The following is a 21,120-nucleotide window of genomic DNA, read 5'->3' on the forward strand; positions in this document are numbered from 1 at the left end:
TGGGCTACAAGGGTTTGTCTTTGACCACTGCGCCACCTACTGGCCCTAACTGTCAGTGACGGCAGCCCACTGAAACAGGTCTTTGCAGTTCTTAAGCCCGTGTCTCATAACTTTTCAAAGCTGTCATTGCTGACTGTAAGTCCAGGATATTTCCTTTCCGTACAGGCGTCTTGATCTGACGAAGTGGACGAAAATGCAACGATAATGAGCAGGTTAATGTAATTAATAACACACAAGGGGGATGCGTGAGGGCGAACATGAACGATTACCGTGCAGATGCAGTGACAAGGCTTCTGCGTGAATCCCAGCGGACTCGTTTCGCTCAAAACGGAATAAAACAGCGTGCCCGTTAGAGCATCCTGCCCACACTGACACATTTTTCGTTTAAATATACAAAATCTCTTTTTTATCTGATCATAAACGGTTTATCTTAAAGCAGATATTATTTTTGAAGTAGCGGCTCTGTCTTTTTATACGTCGCTATGGTAACGCCACAAACAGCAGCGCACCCCCTAAAAGTAAGAAGTTTTTATTTTAATCTAGAGACACTTCGGTTCCTTAGGGACTTGCAATGATTCGTGCCTTTGTAAAAACCTCATATGTTATAATAAAGGCGTTTTTAAAACTTCCGCTTCACGTAGCTTACAGATTTCACAGCCGCCCTTTTCGAAACGCCCCTTCTTTCTGGGGCATTATAGGGTACAAGAAACGTGATGTAAGGGAACATGCATAAATATGTACGCAACAAGAAATGGAAAGTACAATGTCGACGCACTTTTTGGGAATATGACCAGTTTTAGACTTTACATAGACCATCACACGGCCCTTAACAGAAACTGCAGATTCAGGCTAATGGAAATGAAAGCTGCTGCTCTCTCATTTACCACACACAAGGACCCTGAAATATTAATACTGAAGCTTCCTCCTTAACTGGGCGGACACCCGGCTTTTTATTTATTTAAAGTAGCCAGCGCCAATTTAAAGGTCTTAAAGACACGCATCGAGTACGTTAATACGAATGCTTATGTTCTGATTTGTACGCCAGGTACTTTACAGCCGCCTCTCATATTAATCCTCTTAAATTCGGACGGACAAGACCGTTCCAGCCGAACAGGTCCGGTTCCGACTGAGAGCGGCGCTCAGACTGACGGGCAGCGCACCCCGCAGCGCAGGCAGGGCGGGGAATAAGGACAGCCGGCTCCCGGGCGGATCGAGCGCCCTTTAAATTGCTGCTTGCTCCTCGTAGTTATTAAACTGCAGGTTCTGGGGCTGTCAGCTGAATTTGTGAAAAAGATCAGAAGCGAAAAGGCTGGTGGATACGAGCCCGCTCAGCTATAATCACACAGCAGTCCAGATAGTTTTTTTTTTTTTTTTAATTATTGCGGGGATTAATTTCTCAGGTTTTGGCATCTATATCCAGTGGGAAACCAAGACACTCCGGTCGAATTGGTTCCAACCCGGTTGGCGTAGCGTACCGGTGGGAAAGAGTTGAAATAGCAGGTGAGTATTTTCGGGACTCTACAAACGCTTTTGTCTTTAGCAAACATGATAATCTTGTGAGTTTACTGAGTTCCAGTAGGCATCTCGTTTCTGGTAATCCGGCTTAAAGCGGCGTGTACGGCGCCTGTGTGGGGAACAGCGAATCTGCCTTTATCTGAAGTTCGCCCAGTTAAAACACGGTGTTCGGGTGTTGCGGTCAATCGTGTTTAGTGGTAAATAGTCGCTTAATGCGGATGGTTTGCGTTACTCTTCCTGTTCCTGAGAAATTCTCTTAAGCTTGTGGTTTGTTTCCTGGACGACTAAGCGCTCAAATCCTAAAGATTAATTTGACGGGGTATTAAGATCCTGAGCGAAATGAATGTGGCTGCTGAAAACTACAGTAGCCTACCTCCACTAATTACAAAGCTGAGTTATTTTAAAAGAAGTTTTTGGGTTTTCCCCATGCGAGCGTTGGACCTTTCTTGAGCTTTTTGGTCTAGTTCGTGTAATGCATGCTGTTAACCCCAATGTGCCGTATACTTGTGGAGTAAACGCGAGTTCGTTTGCAACTAAGTGCCGCCATCTCCACGCACATTTACATCTTAATTGTTAAAACATATTAAACGTCATATGACGAGACCAAGCTTGATTACTCATTCCTTTAAATTCCGTCTGTCATGCATAAATGTGTCATTAGCCACGTGTAAGTGCTTCGATCGGACCTTTTATTGTACTTAAATATATAGAATTGTGTCTGCGTGTATAACAGAGAGTGATTCAGTTTCTTTCACCTATGAATAATAGTTTAGTGGTGTATGAGGCATCGCAAAAACAGTAGGCGCGTCCAAAACTGTTCGGCAGAGAGCGGTTTTCAGAAGTATTTCGTATCTTGATCGTCATAGTAAAGGCTGTATATAGGCTATTTAAGAATCACGGTTTACTTGTTTTATACATGGCAATAGATACTGCAGGTGAACAGCCTAAACATAGGATCCACTTGTTTTTTTCTCTCTGCTTTTCACAGATGTGGCAGTTGTACAACAGGAATCCCCCCCCCCCCAAAAAAAATAAAATAAATGACAAATTCATGTCGTCCAATAAAATAAAACGTGGTGATTAAATCTCAGTTGAAACTCAAAATGATAGCAGATTACGGTGTCATTTATCCGATTTTCTGTCTATATGTACTTTTCTAATGGATATAAGGCGCGGTTCGTTAGGGTCTTGTCGATGTGGCGAGTCAAAGCTGAACATGAAACTCCGTTTAAAATCGATACTGGCTCGTACGCGGTGCGGCTGGGCTCTTTGTTGCAACATATTGATTAAGCCGAAAACTAGGCTGTTGTAAATCTCCGAAATCCCAACCCCCAGGTCCTCCATCTACACCCCCGCCCCCCCGAATAAAATGTCTAAATGCGAGACTTTCCTTTGCAGATGCTCCGATGGGCTTGAGCCTAATCTGATTGCTCGGTGTCATCTCTGGAAATACAAGCTGCGTAACACGAGCCGGCGATGAAGGTTCCGCAGCTCGGCGTGTGCGGTTACCGCGCCGGGATCCGCACGCAGATTGCGGCTTCGCCCGGGAAAAGATAGCGCCATTGATCGCTGAATTTTTAACACTTGGATTGAAGGCTCATTTTTATTGCCATGGCAGATGACTCTGGGGAAGCCTTCCATAGATCAGTCACATTTTATAGATCCTTTAGATAAGTGCCTGAGTAACAAAAGCGGTTCTTGGATTGAGTGTAAGGACGTTTTTGAAAATGATTCTCGTCAGATCCTCATAGGATTCCCTGCCAGCCTGGGTCATGTCATATAATTTAGTCGTCGCTCTATAGTATCTAACTAAGGAATTAAGCGCACCAAGCCGTGTTTCTTTACTGAACAACAATATATAAACTGAATAACCAACATGCACGTTACAAGGATATGGCTGATGCGCAATTGAGCAGCCTTCTTACGTGTCCCATCAGGACATATGACGGGTCTCACCTGACTTGCAGTAATATACTACTAATCGAGTCAATAAGCAAAAACGGAAAAGAAGATAAAGTTTTGAAGCCCTGAGTGCTAATTCTGGAACATATGTGTGTCCTGGCTCTGGGTTTTGGGGGGGGGGGGGGTCTCTGTGTGGGTAGGTATTTATTAGCCGGTGCAATGAATCCTGGAAATTTACGGCCGGGTTGCCAGTTCTCACCCATCTGGCGTGACACTCACGCTTTCATACTTCCACTCAAAAAAATAATACGGCAACTCTATATTATTCCATTATAAACCCAAAATTAGCTACGTCAAAGGCGTTGGGGTAGTCTGCAAACTCTACAGGCTACTGTTTCAACTATTTATAAGGCAATAAAACACTTACATTTATGTAAATTCGTGTGCAGACTTGTCTAGAACTGAAAATCTTACGCCAGCCAGCTGACCAAAGTTGGCAACCCTGTTACAGTGTGGTAGAAGTGAACCGTTCTGGCCCTGTGGCCCCAAGGTAGCTTTCGGTGTGATTTGAGCTGACTCTCGTGTATCTGCGTCAGTGCACGCCCCCTGCTGTCCGTACGGCTGAGTGCGGGGGTTGCGGGGTGTCGGAGATGCGTTCTGCCCCTTTAATTAATTATATGTTTCTCGCTCTCTAAATTAACACTACCGGCTCTTAGGTGCATCTGCTAAATGGGTTAAAGCCAGTGCTTGTTTGAGGGAGAAAAAAAAAACAGATTTCACCGCAGTTTTCGCACAAATTGGCATAGGCTATAGGCCTAAGTACTCTTTGGCTTTGTTCGGCTGCATTGGGTTTAGCCCTGCGAGGATTGATTGGTTTTTGACATTTACAGATAGCGGTGCTTGAGACCGTCATGGGGAAATGTCATCTTTTGTTTTGCGTGAAAATGTGTGCTTCCAGAATATCGACTGGAGCGACCTCCATTTTTCATGTCCAGTCTAATTAGTTTGTTTTTCTCTATAAATTTTGGGTCCGCACCGATCTCCACGGAGGTGTTTATCTCTCGGTTTTAATAGCCTATCAAGAGCTTCTCTCGTTCTCAGGTTGTTACGCCGGATACGCGGTTCTGGTTCAGATCATTCTGTTCTGTCTGGTCTTCAGAGTGTCCCTACCGCCTCTGAAATAACCTGTCGTAATTACCCTGCTGTTCTATCTGTCTGCTAATGGGGTCGCAATTATTCCCGTTGCCTCCTTGCTGGCGATGGACCGCGTTTTTAGGCGTGCTGCTGCTGCAGTCCCGTATTCCGCTAAACGACAGTGTGGTTTGAGGATCCGTTTCCACGGATCCAAGACCGCTCTCGAGAACTACAGCACTACCTTAGCCCGCTGCTAATGCCACATTGAGTCAGTCATTATTCTCAGACATAGAACAAGATGAAAGCAGGTATGCAAGTAGCTATACATTACCATACATTGTGTATGATCCACAGTTCTGGAATCTTCCTTTTGGGGCAGGACTTGTTCTGAAGGCGGGATAGGTCTTTGTACAGATGACGTATTGCTTGAGTTATGCATAGCTTGAACATGTTGTTGTTTAGCAGGGATTAATCTAGTCCTTTATATGTTTTAGATTTACTGTTAGCCATTTTGAAAATTTGGCCTTATCGAGGACGTGACCCCCGCCCCCTTGTTTGCAGGGTCCCCCCCCCGGGCCCTGTCCTCTTGTTTGCAGGGTACCTCCATGGTTACCTTGGATGGATGGTGCTGCTAGCTTAATAGCAAGCGGTCCTCCTTGGCCACCCCCCCCACATCTATCGCCACACTAATCCTGAAACGATGGGGGCCTCGGCGTCATGGAAACCACCACACAGAGCCATACACTAATCATGGCTGATCAGGACAGCCGGCTGCATATCTGCGAGCCGGTGTCGCAGCACGGAAACCGTCTCCGTGGAAGCGGAGAGCTGCTGGGGGTGGCTGCAAAGACCCTTACCGGGGTTGCTAGGGCGGGAGACAGTTTATGATGAGCTCCCCTCGATGGCTGAGTGTTTGCAAACCTCTCACAGAGACAGCCGCGTCACTCTGGCTTCCTCAGGATTGTACAAGTGCTGGCACGTAGCCCACAGTCTGTGATTGTGGTTTCTGTGAAGGGTTTTGAGACCAGTTTGCTGAGGTAGGCGTCCAGTGGGAGAACCTGGCTCCCAGTTCCACCAGTCCTCCCAGCCGATGAGGGTACAGGATGTGTTGGGGGCTTTTCTTGGGTGAGCAGTACTACCGAAGGTTTGGCTCATGGTCCGTCCCGTGTAACATTCCAGGTAACTAGTTGCCATAAGGATTACGAGTGGATTGAGCTGCTTAACCAGTCTTGCTGTTATGGATATGAAACAAACAGTGGATTAATCTCACGTCCTTCTGTCGGGGCTAATTAACATTGCCGGCCTTATTGCCCTTGGGGTTTAGTACTTTAATTTACGCTTCCTGTTACCTTCAAAGCCCAGATGTTTAAACATTTTTAATACTGTTGATATTGCCTGTTAATGGAGGCAAGGACTTTATGGCGTTCTGAGCGGCGTTTCTGAAAACTGAGCCAATCTGGGCGCTTTCAGCAACTTTCCTTTGTATTTAATTTCCCGTCAGTGTCTGCAGGGCTAAAAATAAGCGCGACGCAAAGATGGATCTCCCTGTGGTATTTTTAGCCGAAATGTGATCGGCGAACCTGCCGTAGGTGGAGTCACGGGATGGATCTGGAGATGATGGCGGACTGCTGAACTCTCAGGAAGCCCGTGCCTGGTCCCAGAGCTCCTCCATTGCCTCCCTGACTGGGAAGCAATGGCTTTTGGGTACCTATTCTGGCCTGTAGCTTAAATCCTGATTAATATGGTCAGGTTAGGAACTCCATCTTCTCAAGGTAGAATTGGTGAAATCCCAACTAAATGTTGATTAGAGCTGCAACCTAATTATACTTCTGAATGACGCTAGTACCTGCATTAGTGCCTGTGCCCCCCCCTCCCCCCCCCCGAGGATGAGGAGTGTGCCAAGTGACAATTAGCTGAGCCGCTTAAAATTGTGTTTCTGTGCGGCGCATCAGTGGTTCATTAAAAATGGTCACAAGAGCTCGTTAGGGTGGGACCTGCTTCGTAATGTCTCGTCCTCTGTAGCAGAGTGCGGAATCCCTCCCCCCACACAACCCGTTACTGGCGTCTGTGGCGGCTTATAAATGTAGGAACATGAGGGTTTAAAGATCTGGGGGAATCTTTCAGGGGGGTGGCATCTGATTGGCTGGGCTTCTCAGGTGGTTTCTGAATCCTCCAATCGGAGCCCTCATGGGCTGTAATCATCACTGCCGAATGCCTGTTTGAGGGTCGCTGCCGTAGGGCCCTTCAGTAAGGTGCTTAACAGGAAGCACTCCAGTGAAGTGTTCAGCTGTTCGGGGGTGGGGGGTGGGGGGCGGGGGGGGACGACTAGAGAGCGCATATGGTGCCAGATGCGGGTATCTGCTGAACACGACTCACACGGCCTGTTGGACCAAGAGGAGGAGATGCTGGCGGGTTGAAAGGAAAACATTATCTTTGGAGGAGAACATGCTGAGGGAGATGAGATAATAACCAGTGTTTTGTTGATGGGGGGGCGCAAAAGACTAGCAAGCCTGAAACTGAATCTGAGGTGGGGGTGGCAGCCCCCCCCCAGTGACCACTGCCCCCCCCCATCTGAAATAACTGGGCCCCCGAGCCTGTCACGAGCTCTGAGTATTACTGTTGAGTTCAAGCTCAAGGCTTTTGACATTCCCAGAACATCCTGGGTTCGGATCCCAAGTGCTCTTAAGCAAACAAGCCCTCTGACACTGTCCAGGATTGCGTTGCCTGAGTCAGCTCTAATAAGGCCCCCTCCCCTCGGCAGGGGGTGGGGGGGATTCTCGCTGGGGTTGCTGTGTGTCAGCAGATGGACACTTCGTGAAATGAAATCCTTTGTTTTTGGTCCGAATTAATAGTTTTAAACTTGTGCTTTGCCAACCTCCTTCTGCTGTTTCGGGTTGGCCAAATCATACGTGGGCTTTAACACGACTGTAGACCGCAAAATGAAGGTAAGAGTGGATCATCTGATGTTTTATATCCTGATACTTTGTTAGGTTGTAAATTAAAACTGTGAGTTTTTAATGGTGGGAACAGAAACAGAGTGTCCGCGCCAAGATGGTTTCTAGTGCCAAGGCGCCAGGAATTTTGATGCACGTGATTCCATTTGGGGGCGTTGTTGGGGCGTGGGTGCTGCTCTCTGTCTCTTCCTGTCTCCTGGCTCTCCTGTAGCACGCTTCACATACCTTCGTTTCATTCCCCGCTGCCACGTGCTCTTCTCCAGGTTAGTTGGAGATCCAGGAGTGGTTTTAGCAGCCAGGAATGCAGTGTTCTCATAGGTGAACATCATCTTCTGGCCTAAAGCCCAGGACAAAGCAAAAGTCCCAAAATATAACAACATCTTCGTGCCCAAGGCCAAGAGAGAACAACAATCCCATAATGCAACAGCACCTTCTTGACTATGACCTAAGACAGAACAGCAGCCCCATAATGCAACAGCATCTTCTTGCCTATGGCCTAAGATGGAACAACAATTCCATAATGCAACAGTATCTTTTTACCTCTGGCCTAAGACTGAATGACAATCCAATAATTCCCCCTGCCCTATTAACCTCTAATTTTCCTTCCACATCACGTGTTAATGTTCGTCATACACGTGCCTATTAATGACTGCTGTTCTGTGTGGCACACGGGCATCTCCTGTCTGCTGTGGGAGGGGCTGTCTGCAGTGTAGGGCCTGCAGGAAAATGTCGAGCCTTCAGCTGACTGGTGTGAATGAAGTACTGACTGGGTGAGGAATTGTACAGTTTGAACCACTGGGGCAAAAAAAACTGATCTGAGGGATAAATCGAAATGCGTATATTATCTGTGTTGACATTGTGAGTGACAAACGGATTGGACAAAGTACAGCGTTGCGATTATACTACAGATTAAATGAATACAGTGTCATTAAAAGGGAATCGCAGTGAAATATGATCATTGTAATAACTCCAGGGTTAAGAATCCGCACTGTAATTACTGTCGGTTTTCATTCAGGTTCCGCTTTTTGCTCTGTGTGTTACAGTGCAGCTGGATTCAGTTAGTGAACGGTTTCTGTCTAGTTTTTTCACACTTTATGTATTTAGCACATAGATTCAATAAAAGTGCCGTACGTTTCACGAAGCAGGGTCAGCAATTGGGGATTACAGGGGTTGCTCAGAGACCCGGCAGCGAAGTCACTCAGCTTACCGTGGGATCCGAACCAGTGACCTTCTGATCTTAGGTACAGCAGCCGAAGCCACTGAGCCATACCACGCCCTGTGCTTCCTGGGGTCGGCTTCAAACTTGTTGTAACTGGATCAGTGCTTGTGGGAGGTGGAGGATAAATGTCTGAAGGGCTGAAAGTCTGTTGACACACCTCTTTGTTTTTTTTTTTTTTGTCTGCTCCAGGATCGACCCCCCCGATGGAAAGCTAGTGGCACCGCAGAGCCTGGGGACCGTGGAGACATGGTCAAACACCAACCCTTGCAGGTGTACGAGAGGCAGCTGTGCTTGTCATGCCTGACTGGGATCTACGGGTGTCGCTGGCAGCGGTACCAGCGGTCACATGACGACAGCACAAAGGTGAGCGCCACCTTGTGGGCAATTTCGTGCTTCCATAAGGAAATCGCTGAAGGCTGCAACTGGATGTTTTTTTTTTGCTAGGGGGCAGAATGTCGTGGTTAATTAGGGCTGCTTTAAAAGGCCAGAACTTGCTTGCTGATTGGATCTTGGTCTCTCACAGTCCAAACACCAGCTCATAGCTGAGTCTTCGTTAACGCTTCCTAATTGCTGTCTTAAATATTTATGCAGTTCTGTCTGAGACCCGCTGCTGGTGCTGTGATCTTCCACTCGCCCACTCAGTCATATGATGTCTGCCATGAAGCTAAATATTCAGGAGAAGCTCCCACTGTTACGTTAGAGCACTGGGACCCCCCCAGACAGTCCACATTTTTGCTCCCTCCCAACTCCCAGCACACCTCCTCGGGGCCCTTGGGGGCCGGGATGAGGAACACTGACTTTATTTGTACTGCACTAATCCACCGCCTGGTAAATCTGTCTGTGAGCAAGAGCTAGATCTGTGATCAGGGTCCTCAGATCTTGAAGGGCATGATCTAGTCAGTTTTGTGGATTACATATCTGACCGTGGTCATGAGTTCAGAGTGCACTCATGATCACAACTCGCAAACGTGGTATTTTGCGGTCAGATTGTATTGCTTCTGGTAACTGGTATTGATAGACTCATCCATAATGGGGGGGGGGGGCAAAACACCCCCATGCTTATTGAAGTCTGGTCGACGTGGTTCTCTAAGGAGTGATTTGTCTTAATTAGCACAGAAAAGCTTGTTTTAGTTCAGAGTACAGGCAATCCGTGCTGCTGGTCAAAGTGATGGCTGTTACTTTAAATATATCATGTGCGAAAACATTGTCTGGTTCGTAGTCCTGGTCACTGGGGTTTTTTTTTTTTTTTAAGTTTGCTTTATAATAGGAATGTTTTTTAGGCAAATACCAGTTCATATATTGGTCCACTGTGTTTTTTGTGTTACCAGCAAGTTGTTTAAAAACAATTATCTCTGCTATCCCTGAGCTCTGCACGTAAGTAAATAGGAATGACTTCAAAATCTATTTGTTAAACACACGGACAGCTGATAAAGCACGATGTTGAGAGTTCACCATGGCGACGAGGTGCCCCCCCCCCCACCCACCCAGAACACCAAGGTGCTGAGGTTCAGTAGGCGGTGAAATCCTGCCCTTTTTCACGAGTTTTCTCTGATTGTGGGTCTCTGATCATTAAAATGAGTACTCAACCATTACTCGTGTTCTGTACTCAAATACTGTAGAGACCATCTGGGTACTCAAAGGGGTGTACACCTTGAAGAGCTGTGCACCTCCATCCATGAGAAGGATAGCTGGTAGGGGTGCAGATCCAGAAGTATCGCTGGGTTAAATTGAGGTGTTACCTTTAATGTGTCAGCCTCTGTTGCCGTTTTGCTGATTTTTAATCGTCTTGCAGTTGTCTGCAGTAGCAGGCCGTGGTCAGCAGGTGGCCCCTTTAACGGCAACGCCTTTGATCACGGTGCTTTTTAGGGTGTACTCGCATTAGGCGATCCACACCATGCCCAAGCACCTTTCACCCCCAAAGTCTAGTTCATCTGACACGTGATCGATCCATTACCGTAAGCGAGCACGGTTCAGTTGGACCCGGCCACACTATGCATCCGTGCCCAACCGCGGAACATGGACGTGGCACCAATGTTGCGACTGAAACACTGTACACTGTACATGAACCGGACCTGGAAGGAACGGATGGGGTAGGCTGTACAGATTGGGCAGTGACAAACTTTCAACAGACATTGTGGCAAATGTATCACTTTGGTCTATGGCAGAGATGCAGTGTTTGCTGGAAATGTGGGCTGGTTAGAGGATCGAGAAACAACAGAAAAACACTCAGGGACAGTATTTTCCCAAATATATTCTTCTATGTGCAGCACGATTAAATGAAAATCACTGTATTGCATACTCGATTAATCTGTTGGAGTGCTGTGTCTTCGCCCCCAAAAACGACTCCAAATAAACCACAAAATAAGGAAATTAATCATGAACTCCATTGTACTGTGCGACGATGCTTTTCTTCCTGTTTACTTCAAGACATAAAGTCGCACATTGATCACAAAAGCGTGCTCAGGCTCAGAACGTTAAGTGCAACGTGAGTGCAGACCAGCGGGGGAGCGAGGAGGGGGGACAGTCATGCTCGGGCACGGTACAAGGCCAAGCGTGAGTACGCACTAACATGCTCCCAATCGTCTGTGGTCGCTCCTCGCAAGGTGTTGAGGCACATTTGCCAGTCCATGACCTTGAGAGCCGGCCATCCTCTGCAGGGCCCCCGTCTCCCCCGCTGAGTCGTATCGGAAACGGAGACGCCGCAGGAGTGTCCCCAAATCCTCGATTAATAATTCAGGACTGAGTGTGGTTTTCATTCCTGCTGCCTTAAAGACCCGCACAGAACCTCGAATCTCTGCCCTGGGGCCTCCCAGCCTGTAATGCACTGGATTCAGCCAAAGAATGGCCGCTTTTTTGACTTTTGCATGTGGTTCAGCAGGTGGTGCCTGTGATCGGAAGGTTGTCGGTTCGAATCCCATTCTCTCCTGAATAGTCACATCTTCATTAGGCCCTTGAGTATGGCTCTTAACCCCCCCCCCCGAAATGCTCCAGGGACGGCGGGTAAATGGCTAACCTTGAACTCCAACCCCAAGCTGTGCGCTTGCTATATGCGATTACTGACTAATTCCAGTGTCCCTGTACTCATACTGGCAAAAGGCAGGAAAAGCATCACTTTTTATAAGTTGCTGTGTAATTCCTATTTACGGTGGAATAAACAAACTAAAGATTTGTTTTAGGGACCCGCAACAGGTGCTTTGAAGCTCCCTGGTTAAGATAAACGGCGTCCCTTCCCTGAAGGCAACTCCTGGTTTCAGAATCTGGTCATGCCAGTGTCCAGCACACCTACCAATCCCAGCCAATCAGGAACACCTGCCAGCTTCCTGCACACCTACCAATCCCAGCCAATCAGGAACACCTGCCAGCTTCCTGCACACCTACCAATCAGGAACACCTGCCAGCTTCCTGCACACCTACCAATCCCAGCCAATCAGGAACACCTGCCAGCTTCCTGCACACCTACCAATCCCAGCCAATCAGGAACACCTGCCAGCTTCCTGCACACCTACCAATCCCAGCCAATCAGGAACACTGAATACCTGGCGCAAGTGTGCTGGGAGGGAGCGAAAACGTGGACTGTCTGGGGGTTCCCATCTGGGGGTTCCCATCTGGGGGTTCCCATCTGGGGGTTCCCATGGGGACCGGGTTGGGAAACGCTGCCCTGACTCGTTCCCTGCACCCCTGCTTCCTGCTTTCACCCTCTGCTGCGTCTCTGTCGCTCCCCCCTTCTGTGAGGCTGTGGTTCCCCCCATCGCCTCTGTGGAAAGAGCAGCCCTCGCGATTCTGACCTCTGACCATTGGATCGTGGAGCCACTGTAAGCTGTGTACCAGCCCCCCCCCCCCCAGTTATGATACCGGTCAAGTGTGTTGTTGGCTTTTTGCCTCCTTGAAAAGTGAAAAGTAAGCTTTCTCAAATTTGTTGACGTTCCCTATGCTCTGCACCCCAAATCTGCAAACCCCCCCACCCCACCCTGGAGCGTGGTGACCATCCACACAGATCCGAGACCCCCTCCTGTGCATAATTAGCTTCATTAGCTGCACATGCATGGGAAGCATCAATTTGCTGGTCCCTTCAATCCTGACCCTGCCGGCATCTCCCTCTCTGGCCGGGTGAGGGGCGGGGCCTGTTGCCATGGTCACATGGCCTTTCCAATCATCGCTCTGCTCCTCTTGGCAGTAGCACGCCTTATTCTGCATCCCAGATGGTCCATGTCAAATCACACGCATGCAATGACTACATTCTGGTTAATGGAAAGGCCATTTTCATGGAGAGGGAGGCTTGAGAAGTACATGTGTGTGAGGATCCCTTTCTGGGGGGCTGGGGTAAGGATTTCTTTCTGGGCAACGTTAGTAATCCTCTGCTGAAAATGTTCAGACGCCAATTTTGTTATATTGCGAGAAGGGTAATTGGAACATGTTCCCTGAAGTCATGCATATTTGCTTTTTACAAGGCAGTTTATGGGCATTTCATGGTGTGAGCCGTTTTCCTACGTCAGACAAGTTCTAGCGTGCTGGATTCTCACATCTGCTGCACACCAGTGTTTTCATCAGTGTCTGTGGGTGTTTCCCTGGTTCTCGAGCCGTTCTCTGTCGCAGTGGATGTTCCCCTGGTTCCTGATCCGTTCTCTGTCGCAGTGGATGTTCCCCTGGTTCCTGATCCGTTCTCTGTCGCAGTGGATGTTCCCCTGGTTCCTGATCCTCTCTCTCTTCTTCTGTCACAGTGGGAGCGACTCTGGTTCTTCATTCTCTGTGCCATCTTCCTCCTGCTCCTCGTCTGGACCTACTTCTGGTGGGCCACTCAGAATGACTACAGCGAACTGAACTGGTAAGTTTGGGTGGGATTAGATCCTTAGACCCTTAAACCCTTTTGGGTTCTCGTACCCTCGGCATACGTAGAACCCTTTAGCACTTGCCCCAAAACATCACATGGTTTAGATGTAGAACTGGCAACTTCCTCAAAATACACTTAGTAATTAAATACTTCAGGTGATTAAATATTCATGGACACAAAAACAAGCATTCCATTATTTAAAGACATCTGTTAAGCAAAATAATAACGTAAGCTGAGGTCAGGAGTGTTTCATGGCTGAAGCGTGTCCTGAGTATCCAGATCGAAGGCTCGTGGCGTTGGGGAGACACTGGCCACTTTCCAGGCTCATCTTCATCCCCTCTCGCCATCGACCGTCTCCACTTGGACGGCAGTCCTCCTGGGTTGGGTTTCCGTCTGCTCCGGGACGACCTCGGGGCGTCTGTGGTGTTCCCCAGGACATTTAAGGCGTCATTACCTCCTGCATTAGATCGTACTGTTAGGTAGTTACCAGTTCCACTCTTTTAACTAGGTTACTGTTCCGCCGCCCACCCACCCCCTACTCGTCTCCCTCTTGGAAACATTCACATCTTCAACCATCAGGATCCTTTGTGGCTCTGAAATGTCCCGTTATGGGATCTGAGTAACGGCTGCTCGCATTTGCCATTCTCCTCCCACATCTTCTGAGGGCAGCTAATGAAATCACACGAGCTAACATGCTTTCTAGCCAGGGATCTTTAAGCTTTGGCGTCAGATGTATTCTGAGGTAAATTGCCCTGCACGTTAATTCATTATATGTAAGCACTCTGCAAGCGATTACGTGGATAGAAGATGGATATATGTAAGCGCTTGATACGTATCTAAATTGCGTATAATGGGACTGAATATTTTTGCACATGAAATTCAGGTGACACGCTTTAAGTGACCAGCAGGGGGCCTCGCTTCAGCCCTCCTGCCCATCTTAGCCAATCTGAACTTTCTGGACTTGCAGAGGCTGTTATTGCCTGTAGGAGCTTGATGGAGTTCATCTAAGGGTTATCCCCTGACCACACAGGCATTGCTCGATCATGTAGGCCAGACCTGCATGTCTCTAATGAGGTGGGGGGGCTTTTTCTACAAACCCCTGTGGAAAGAGGTCTGCTGGGAAATGTAGTCCTGCCTGTGAGTCCACTCTACAGCCTTCTCAATTCATCCGGCTCTATCTGGTAGCCCAGTCGCTAACCGCTTTTGAGCATTTCCGTCATCAAACCCGGTTGCTTCAGGGTCCTTCCCAGTACCACAGTGGGTAAGGTACTGCCATAGTCCACGTTTCACCCATCTTGCCTTTCAGGCTGCTGTATAACCGATCGGGGGAGTGGACAGATGGGACAGTCACCATAGTTGCTGCCACGGCCACCGGCTTCACCTATGTTACATTTTTAATGGTGAGTTGTCATCGCCGGTATTCACACAAGCGTGCCCGGCAGTCCCTGCAATTTCCTTTCACTGGGCGTTGGCAAGCGTCGTTTATGTCACACGGACATGTGTGTGGAAGCTGAAGTTTCCTGGGGCGTTTTCTCCCTCCCTCCCAGATTTTGGCAGTATGTCACATGCCGGTGGGACAGCAGCTGCACCTCTACTGGCTGCACAAGGTACCCCCCCTTAAAACGAGCTGCCTCTCTTGGTCGACATGCTGCTGGCAGCAAACACTGCTCCGTTACCATAAGCTACTGCGCCTTTAGTGTTATGTGCCACTGTTAGCATGAGCTGCCATTCTTTAATATAGCATGCAGTTACCACATGACCAGTGAGCATCCAATCAGATCTCTCAGGCAATTGTAACTGGCCAATCTGGAGGTAATATGCAAATGACATGATGAGTTCTGTCTGAAGTGGGCGGGGTCTCTTTCATCTGCCCATGAAGGTCATGCTTACTGCAGTGTTCCTGACCACAGTCGTTGGGTTTGTTTACATCAGCGGCGTTTGGGGTGACGAATGGAAGACTGTGCTCATATCCCTGCAGGTGAGAGGGGGTTCGGCCCCACCCCAGCTTCATGTGGGCCCCTGCACGCTTCAGGCGTGTTGTGGCTGACGCTGACACGGCAGTTTGTTTACAGGTCATGGGCCCCGTCCTGCAGCTGGGAGCCCTCACTGTCATCACACTGCTGGCCTGGGTGGTGGCGGGACAGGTCGCCCGTGCCGAGAGCATGAGTGAGTCATGTGGGGGGGGGCCCTGATTAAAGGTCAGGCCTCCCTATGTGGGGGGGGGGAGGTGTCAGAAGTATAATTCAGTGCCTGTTCTGGATTTCCAAATAAGACGACTCGGTCAAAACCCACCTTTTTTTTTCTTGCCATTTCCTCATTGATCAGGTGACTGAGGAGTTTCAAGTTTTGTTTTTCACATACAGAAACGTACACCGTACTTCCGCATAGTGAAACACCTATCCACCTGCTTCCTGGATCGTGTGCTACGGAAGTATGCAATCAAAAGCAAAATGGAATTATATAAAAAATAAGAATAAATGATATTAACATAAGAATAAAATTGCAATAATGAATATAGATAGCAGGGTCTACAGTATATCTAATCTGACACTGATGTCCTACCTTCCCAGACAGCCAGGTGGCGCTGGCACTCACCTATCTGGCCGTTCTGCTGGCCATCTACCTGGCCCCACTCTCCATCTCTTCCCCCTGTCTGAAGGGCCGGGGGAACTTCACTACACGGCCTGCTGTGCTTGGTCGCCGGGGTGCCCCCATGGTGAGTCGGTTGGCTGGGGGGGGGTTGAACAGGGTGCCCTCTACAGCCTGTTCCAGCTTCCGTTACCTGGACTCGCGCTCACATTTGACCGTCTGTCTAAAATGAGCCTGAATGCTTGTTTCGTGTGGCCGCTCCTCATGGCCGCTGCCTGCTCATTGTCGCCCCCTGCAGCTGGCACCTGAGAACACGCTCATGTCTTTCCGCAAGGCCTTGGAACAGAAGGTCAGCGGGCTGGAGGCAGATGTGGCAATCAGGTGACTGTGCCATCTTTTTTTTGGGGGGTGGGGGGAGCAGGGACCCTGTGCTGAAAGGCAGGGTCACTGCCCCGCATCTCGCTAGTGACTGCTCACGTGGGCATGTCCCGGGTGTGATTGACAGCCTGGACGGCGTGCCCTTCCTGATGCGGGCCGGCTCGCTGAGGAGGACCACGGACGTGCAGAAGGTGTTCCCCAAGCGCCAGTGGGAGGATCCCTCCTCATTTAGATGGGCGGAGCTGTCAGCCCTCAATGCGGGCCGCTGGTTTGTCAGGGTATGGCTCGTTATTTATTTATGCAAATTGCTGGCTATGATGTCACGCCAGGGTGCCGTGCTGATTGGTCCTTGGCCTTGGGTAGCTGTCACAAACCTTCGCTGCTGATTTTTAACAGATTTTCTGTCAAATATGAGGTTATGCTTAATTAAAAAAAATGTTTCTCTCTGGCAGGACGACCCCTTCTGGACAGTGAGGTCTATGACCCCCCAGGAGATCAGCTGGGCGGCCAACCAGACAGTGTGCAGCCTGGCGGAGCTGCTGGCTTCGGTGGTGCAGTCCAACACCTCTGTGCTGCTCCGCCTGCAGCGTCCGCCCCCAGGGCACCCGCGTCACCTGACCTGGCTGAATGACACCCTGCAGACGGTCTTGCGCTCTGGTGTCCTGCAGAAGCAGGTAAGGGGGGGGGGGACTTCCGGTTTGCCATTGAAATGAGGAGAATTCGGCGCCTTATTGCTGACAGCCCTAATCCTCCTAAAAGGAGACATCAGGGCTAAACTTGTCTTCTCCCGATTTTTGCTACGGGACCTCAGGTGCTGTGGACCCCTGATTGGGAGCGGGATATGGTCCGGCGTGTGGCATCTGGGCTACAACAGACCTCCGAGGAGAAACTTCCCGTGGATGCTCTGCACGAACGAGGCCTCCTCCGCGTCTATCTGCGCTACGATCGGCTTTCTGCAACCGAGATCCGGTACGGCTTTCCCGCCGCAAAGACGCTTGGACGTTTGAGAATGAGAGCTTCGCAGAGAGAGGCCCGCACTGGCGCCCCCTTCTGGTGAGCTTAGGAAACGTGGCAGGCCTCTCCAGACTTACCTGTGTGTTTTGCTTGCCTTTGTGTTCTAGGGAGCTTTCCTCGCACAACGTGAGCGTCACTCTCTTCACAGTCAACGTGCCGTGGCTCTACTCAGCGCTCTGGTGCAGTGGGGTCTCCTCGGTCTCTTCCGACGCCCCCCACATCCTAAAAAACGTGCCTTCACCCATCTGGCTCGTGGTGAGATCCCATTCTGTGTGTACGCAGGTCTATATCTACAGTGTCTCTGTTTCTCTGTTATGCTGTTACTGATTTACATTTTGTTATGGTTCATTGGCGACCTATTATCGGTAAGGTGCTGAACTTTATTGACATCTAGTGGTGGAACGGTGTAAGTGGGTGTTTTTTTCCCTCTTATTTCAGAGCCCTGATAAATACTGCTTGGTCTGGATAACATCGGATCTCATCTCATTTGCCATCGTTATCACAGTGTTTACGTTCCAGAGGTAAGTAACACCACAGTGAAGTGTGCTTTATTAACCTCGTGTGGCTCTCTTTGAGCCGGCAGTCAGGCTGTGCCTTCTTGAGCGATGTCATCGTCGTCATGGTGAATAACACTCCTTTGCCGTCAGCTTCCTGTGATGCTCCCCCATGTCTATGCATTGCTTTTGGGGCCAGTAATGGACTGATCCCATCTGTGACCGTTTTCCTCTCATGATCCGGCCGCCCCTGTGTGGAGGTGGTTTGCCTGGCAGCGGCTATGTGTTTCTGCTCTTGCCTGGTCTGTCACATACGTACATTAAACTCTGAACTCCCGACCTGGTCCTGCAGAATCTTTGCAGTGACTAAAATCACACCCTCCTGAAGCTTTACCAGTATATCCCTACAAGACATCTTGCAGGCAGCACCCCCTTTAGGTGGGTGGACTGAATTGCGTTTATGGGCCCCACCAGGCTCTGCACTCATGGCGTCTGCTGTATCAGCATCTATACTCACTGCTCTGTTATTTCCCAACCTGTCTTGGTCTTTCTCTCTTGTGTGGCACACATGGCTCTCAGCTGTCACATAACCAGGTAAAGAGTCCCGCAATGCCTTCTCTCAGCATCCCAGTCCTTCCAGTCTGTGCTCCCGGCTGCCCACACACCCTTAAACGCCCTTCAGACGCTTCCGAAGCTTTAACCCTTTAGCATCCACTTTCTGTCTCTGCTTTTAGAGACCTGAGTAGATAGAGCAGATTTATTTCTGGGGATATAAGACGTCAGAGGATTTTTGGAAGGAAAAATCTCACATTTAATCAAATCAAATGTCTGCTGCATGATGCTCTGACCTGTAGCTGGTGCCCAGACATGGTCAGGCAGTTGAGGGCACATGGACAGAGTCCAGAGATGATCTGGGAGGGTATACCTGCTCTCTTAGCTTCATGCATTGGTAAGAAACTTTAGAGTGACAGAATCACATTTTCGTGCCTCTGTACAAGCCATTATGCCTTTACGTAGTGATGGCGAAATTAAGCTTCATGAACCATTTTTTGACAGTAGATGGCAATCTCGGTTTGCTTTGAGCCCTTTTTTGAACAGAGAGCGCCATCTAGTGGGGACAGAAAATACAGCACATGGTTCATGAAGCCTCATTTGGCCGTCACTACCTTTACAACACAGTGGCTATTATTTGGTAAATTGGTAGGAGTAATATTATGCTTAGGTTTGGAGCTGCTTGTGGCCACAGGTTCAGGAAAAGCTTTTTCCAGCCTCTCTCCAGGCTTAACCTTAACTTATAACTAGTGACTTGTTTGTGGTTGTGACACCTTGACCAGTTACCAGTACGCTTGCATGGTGGTGGAAGAGAATGTCCTTGATCCTGCTAAGTAAACCTGAAAATTCTGCTCTCTGGGTTGCAGCTCTAGCCCTCAGTGATGGGGACTCGAGTCACTGACTCACAACTCTACACTGACTTGTATCTCGACTGAGGGAAAGACTTTGACTCGACTTGGACTTGAGGGCACATGACTTGAGACTTGAATTGAACTTGTTGAATGTTTTGACTCGACTCGTCAAGGATTGACTTGTTCCCATCCCTGCTGGCCCTCTAACAGCAGATTGGTGTGAGGGCTGTGGGTGGTGGTGCAGTCTGTTGCCCCCTTGTGGTACAACTGTATCTTACCACAGGTGGCGAATGAGCGGCATGCACCGTTATAACCCTGAGCAAATCATGCTGAGTGCGGCGGTTCGGAGGTCCAGCCGGGAGGTCAGCCTCATGAAAGAGAAGCTCATCTTCGCAGGTACAGAAAATGGGCAGGCGGGGCTTGGAGCTTCTCACTGTGCTTCATCTTACTCACCACCAGGGGGAGCTGCTCCAGCCATATATACCCCTTGCTTCCTTGCTGAGAGTGTTTGAATATTGATGGTCACTGGCTGCCTGTCCTATGACTCTTGTACTATCCTCCATTTGTCCCAGAGTCCAGATACAGCCCCCCCAATCCCCCACACCTCTTCATAATCCTCCTGCTGGATGAGTATGGTTGGGTACTGGTGTCCTGCATGCACTCATGCTAATGGTTCTGGATGAAGGTGTGTCCTGATGTGTATGTTCAGAATCAGATTGAACTGCTCATTCAGGACCTGTGCTCTCTGGCCCTCTCAAGCATGGGAGTGGTTTGATATGTGTCCTTTATCACTTTTCTCATATGCTTTATCACTAACAGTGTGCATGTGCCACTCCGGTCTCCACAGAAATCGACAATGGCATGGGGGCCACCGAGGGACTGTCCCTGTACACAGAGAATGGGTACGACTGCTACACAAACGAAGGTGTTTCCCGTTGACTGTGGTGTCACCTAGTGGCAGCATCTGGAACTGACAGGGAGGCGCACTTTTTCAAGCGTCCCCCTTGGACGCATGCAGAGCCTTTCCAGGCGGTGCGGACCATGTGCAACGGGTCGGCGCCGCTCAGCTTGTGGACTAAGTTTTCCTTCTGGGACTCCGTGGTGAAACGACTGGTCTGGCCCTTTCTCTGTTGTAGCTCACCCACCCCCCCTCCCCGCCGTGGTCCCCGACCGAAACCATGAGACTCTTCGAGTATGAGGCCTCTGTCAGCTGACCGTTTGAATCGAGTCCGGTCTATGCTGGATATACTGTCACTGTTGTTAATGGACCCAGCAGATGCAGAATGTGGATCTGGGTACCCATGTACAGCCAGTGTCGTCCCCTGATGGGCAGGATCAGTGGGTGTGTGTGTTTGTGATGTGTTAATAGGTAACTCCCCCCCCCACACACACACACACACACACACGTGTGCCATTCTGTGTAAACTTTATTCTGTACACTTCCCATTTCAATGCGAAAATTGTGAGAACGACTTTTGTCCTGTTTTTATACACATTTTCCCAGCATGAACTCCTGAATAACGGCGTGCTTTTTTGGGTTTTTAAGAGGTGTTGTATTTATTGCAAATTTTATTAAATGTGACATGAAATCCGGTGGTTTAAGGTGTCCATCTGAGTACCACTCTGTGATGATGTAATGTGTGTTCTGAATGAGCCTGTCCAGGCTGATGCAGAGTCCCACCAGCAGATG

General features: G+C 49.1%; 1 protein-coding gene across 3 annotated transcripts; it reads left to right on the forward strand.

Annotated features, from left to right (window-relative positions):
• Positions 1 to 906: 906 nt before the first annotated feature.
• LOC111860925 (glycerophosphodiester phosphodiesterase domain-containing protein 5-like) lies at positions 907 to 21,019 on the forward strand. 3 transcript variants are annotated; one of them, XM_023845103.2, is made up of 16 exons: positions 907 to 1,500; positions 8,914 to 9,087; positions 13,443 to 13,546; positions 14,859 to 14,952; positions 15,100 to 15,159; positions 15,432 to 15,530; positions 15,625 to 15,718; positions 16,123 to 16,268; positions 16,440 to 16,522; positions 16,647 to 16,797; positions 16,972 to 17,193; positions 17,331 to 17,488; positions 17,641 to 17,788; positions 17,972 to 18,054; positions 19,714 to 19,826; positions 20,278 to 21,019. In XM_023845103.2, exons 2-16 carry the CDS (start codon positions 8,971 to 8,973, stop codon positions 20,367 to 20,369), a joined length of 1,764 nt encoding a protein of 587 aa, XP_023700871.2. In that variant the 5' UTR covers positions 907 to 1,500; positions 8,914 to 8,970; the 3' UTR covers positions 20,370 to 21,019. The 3 variants fall into 3 exon arrangements, with proteins under 3 accessions (XP_023700871.2, XP_023700873.2, XP_023700872.2); XM_023845104.2 differs by lacking the exon at positions 907 to 1,500 and adding an exon at positions 7,208 to 8,746; XM_023845105.2 differs by lacking the exon at positions 19,714 to 19,826.
• The last annotated feature ends 101 nt before the right edge of the window (positions 21,020 to 21,120 follow it).

This window comes from Paramormyrops kingsleyae, chromosome 24 (assembly GCF_048594095.1).
Source record: "Paramormyrops kingsleyae isolate MSU_618 chromosome 24, PKINGS_0.4, whole genome shotgun sequence".
Classification (NCBI taxonomy): Eukaryota; Metazoa; Chordata; class Actinopteri; order Osteoglossiformes; family Mormyridae; genus Paramormyrops; species Paramormyrops kingsleyae.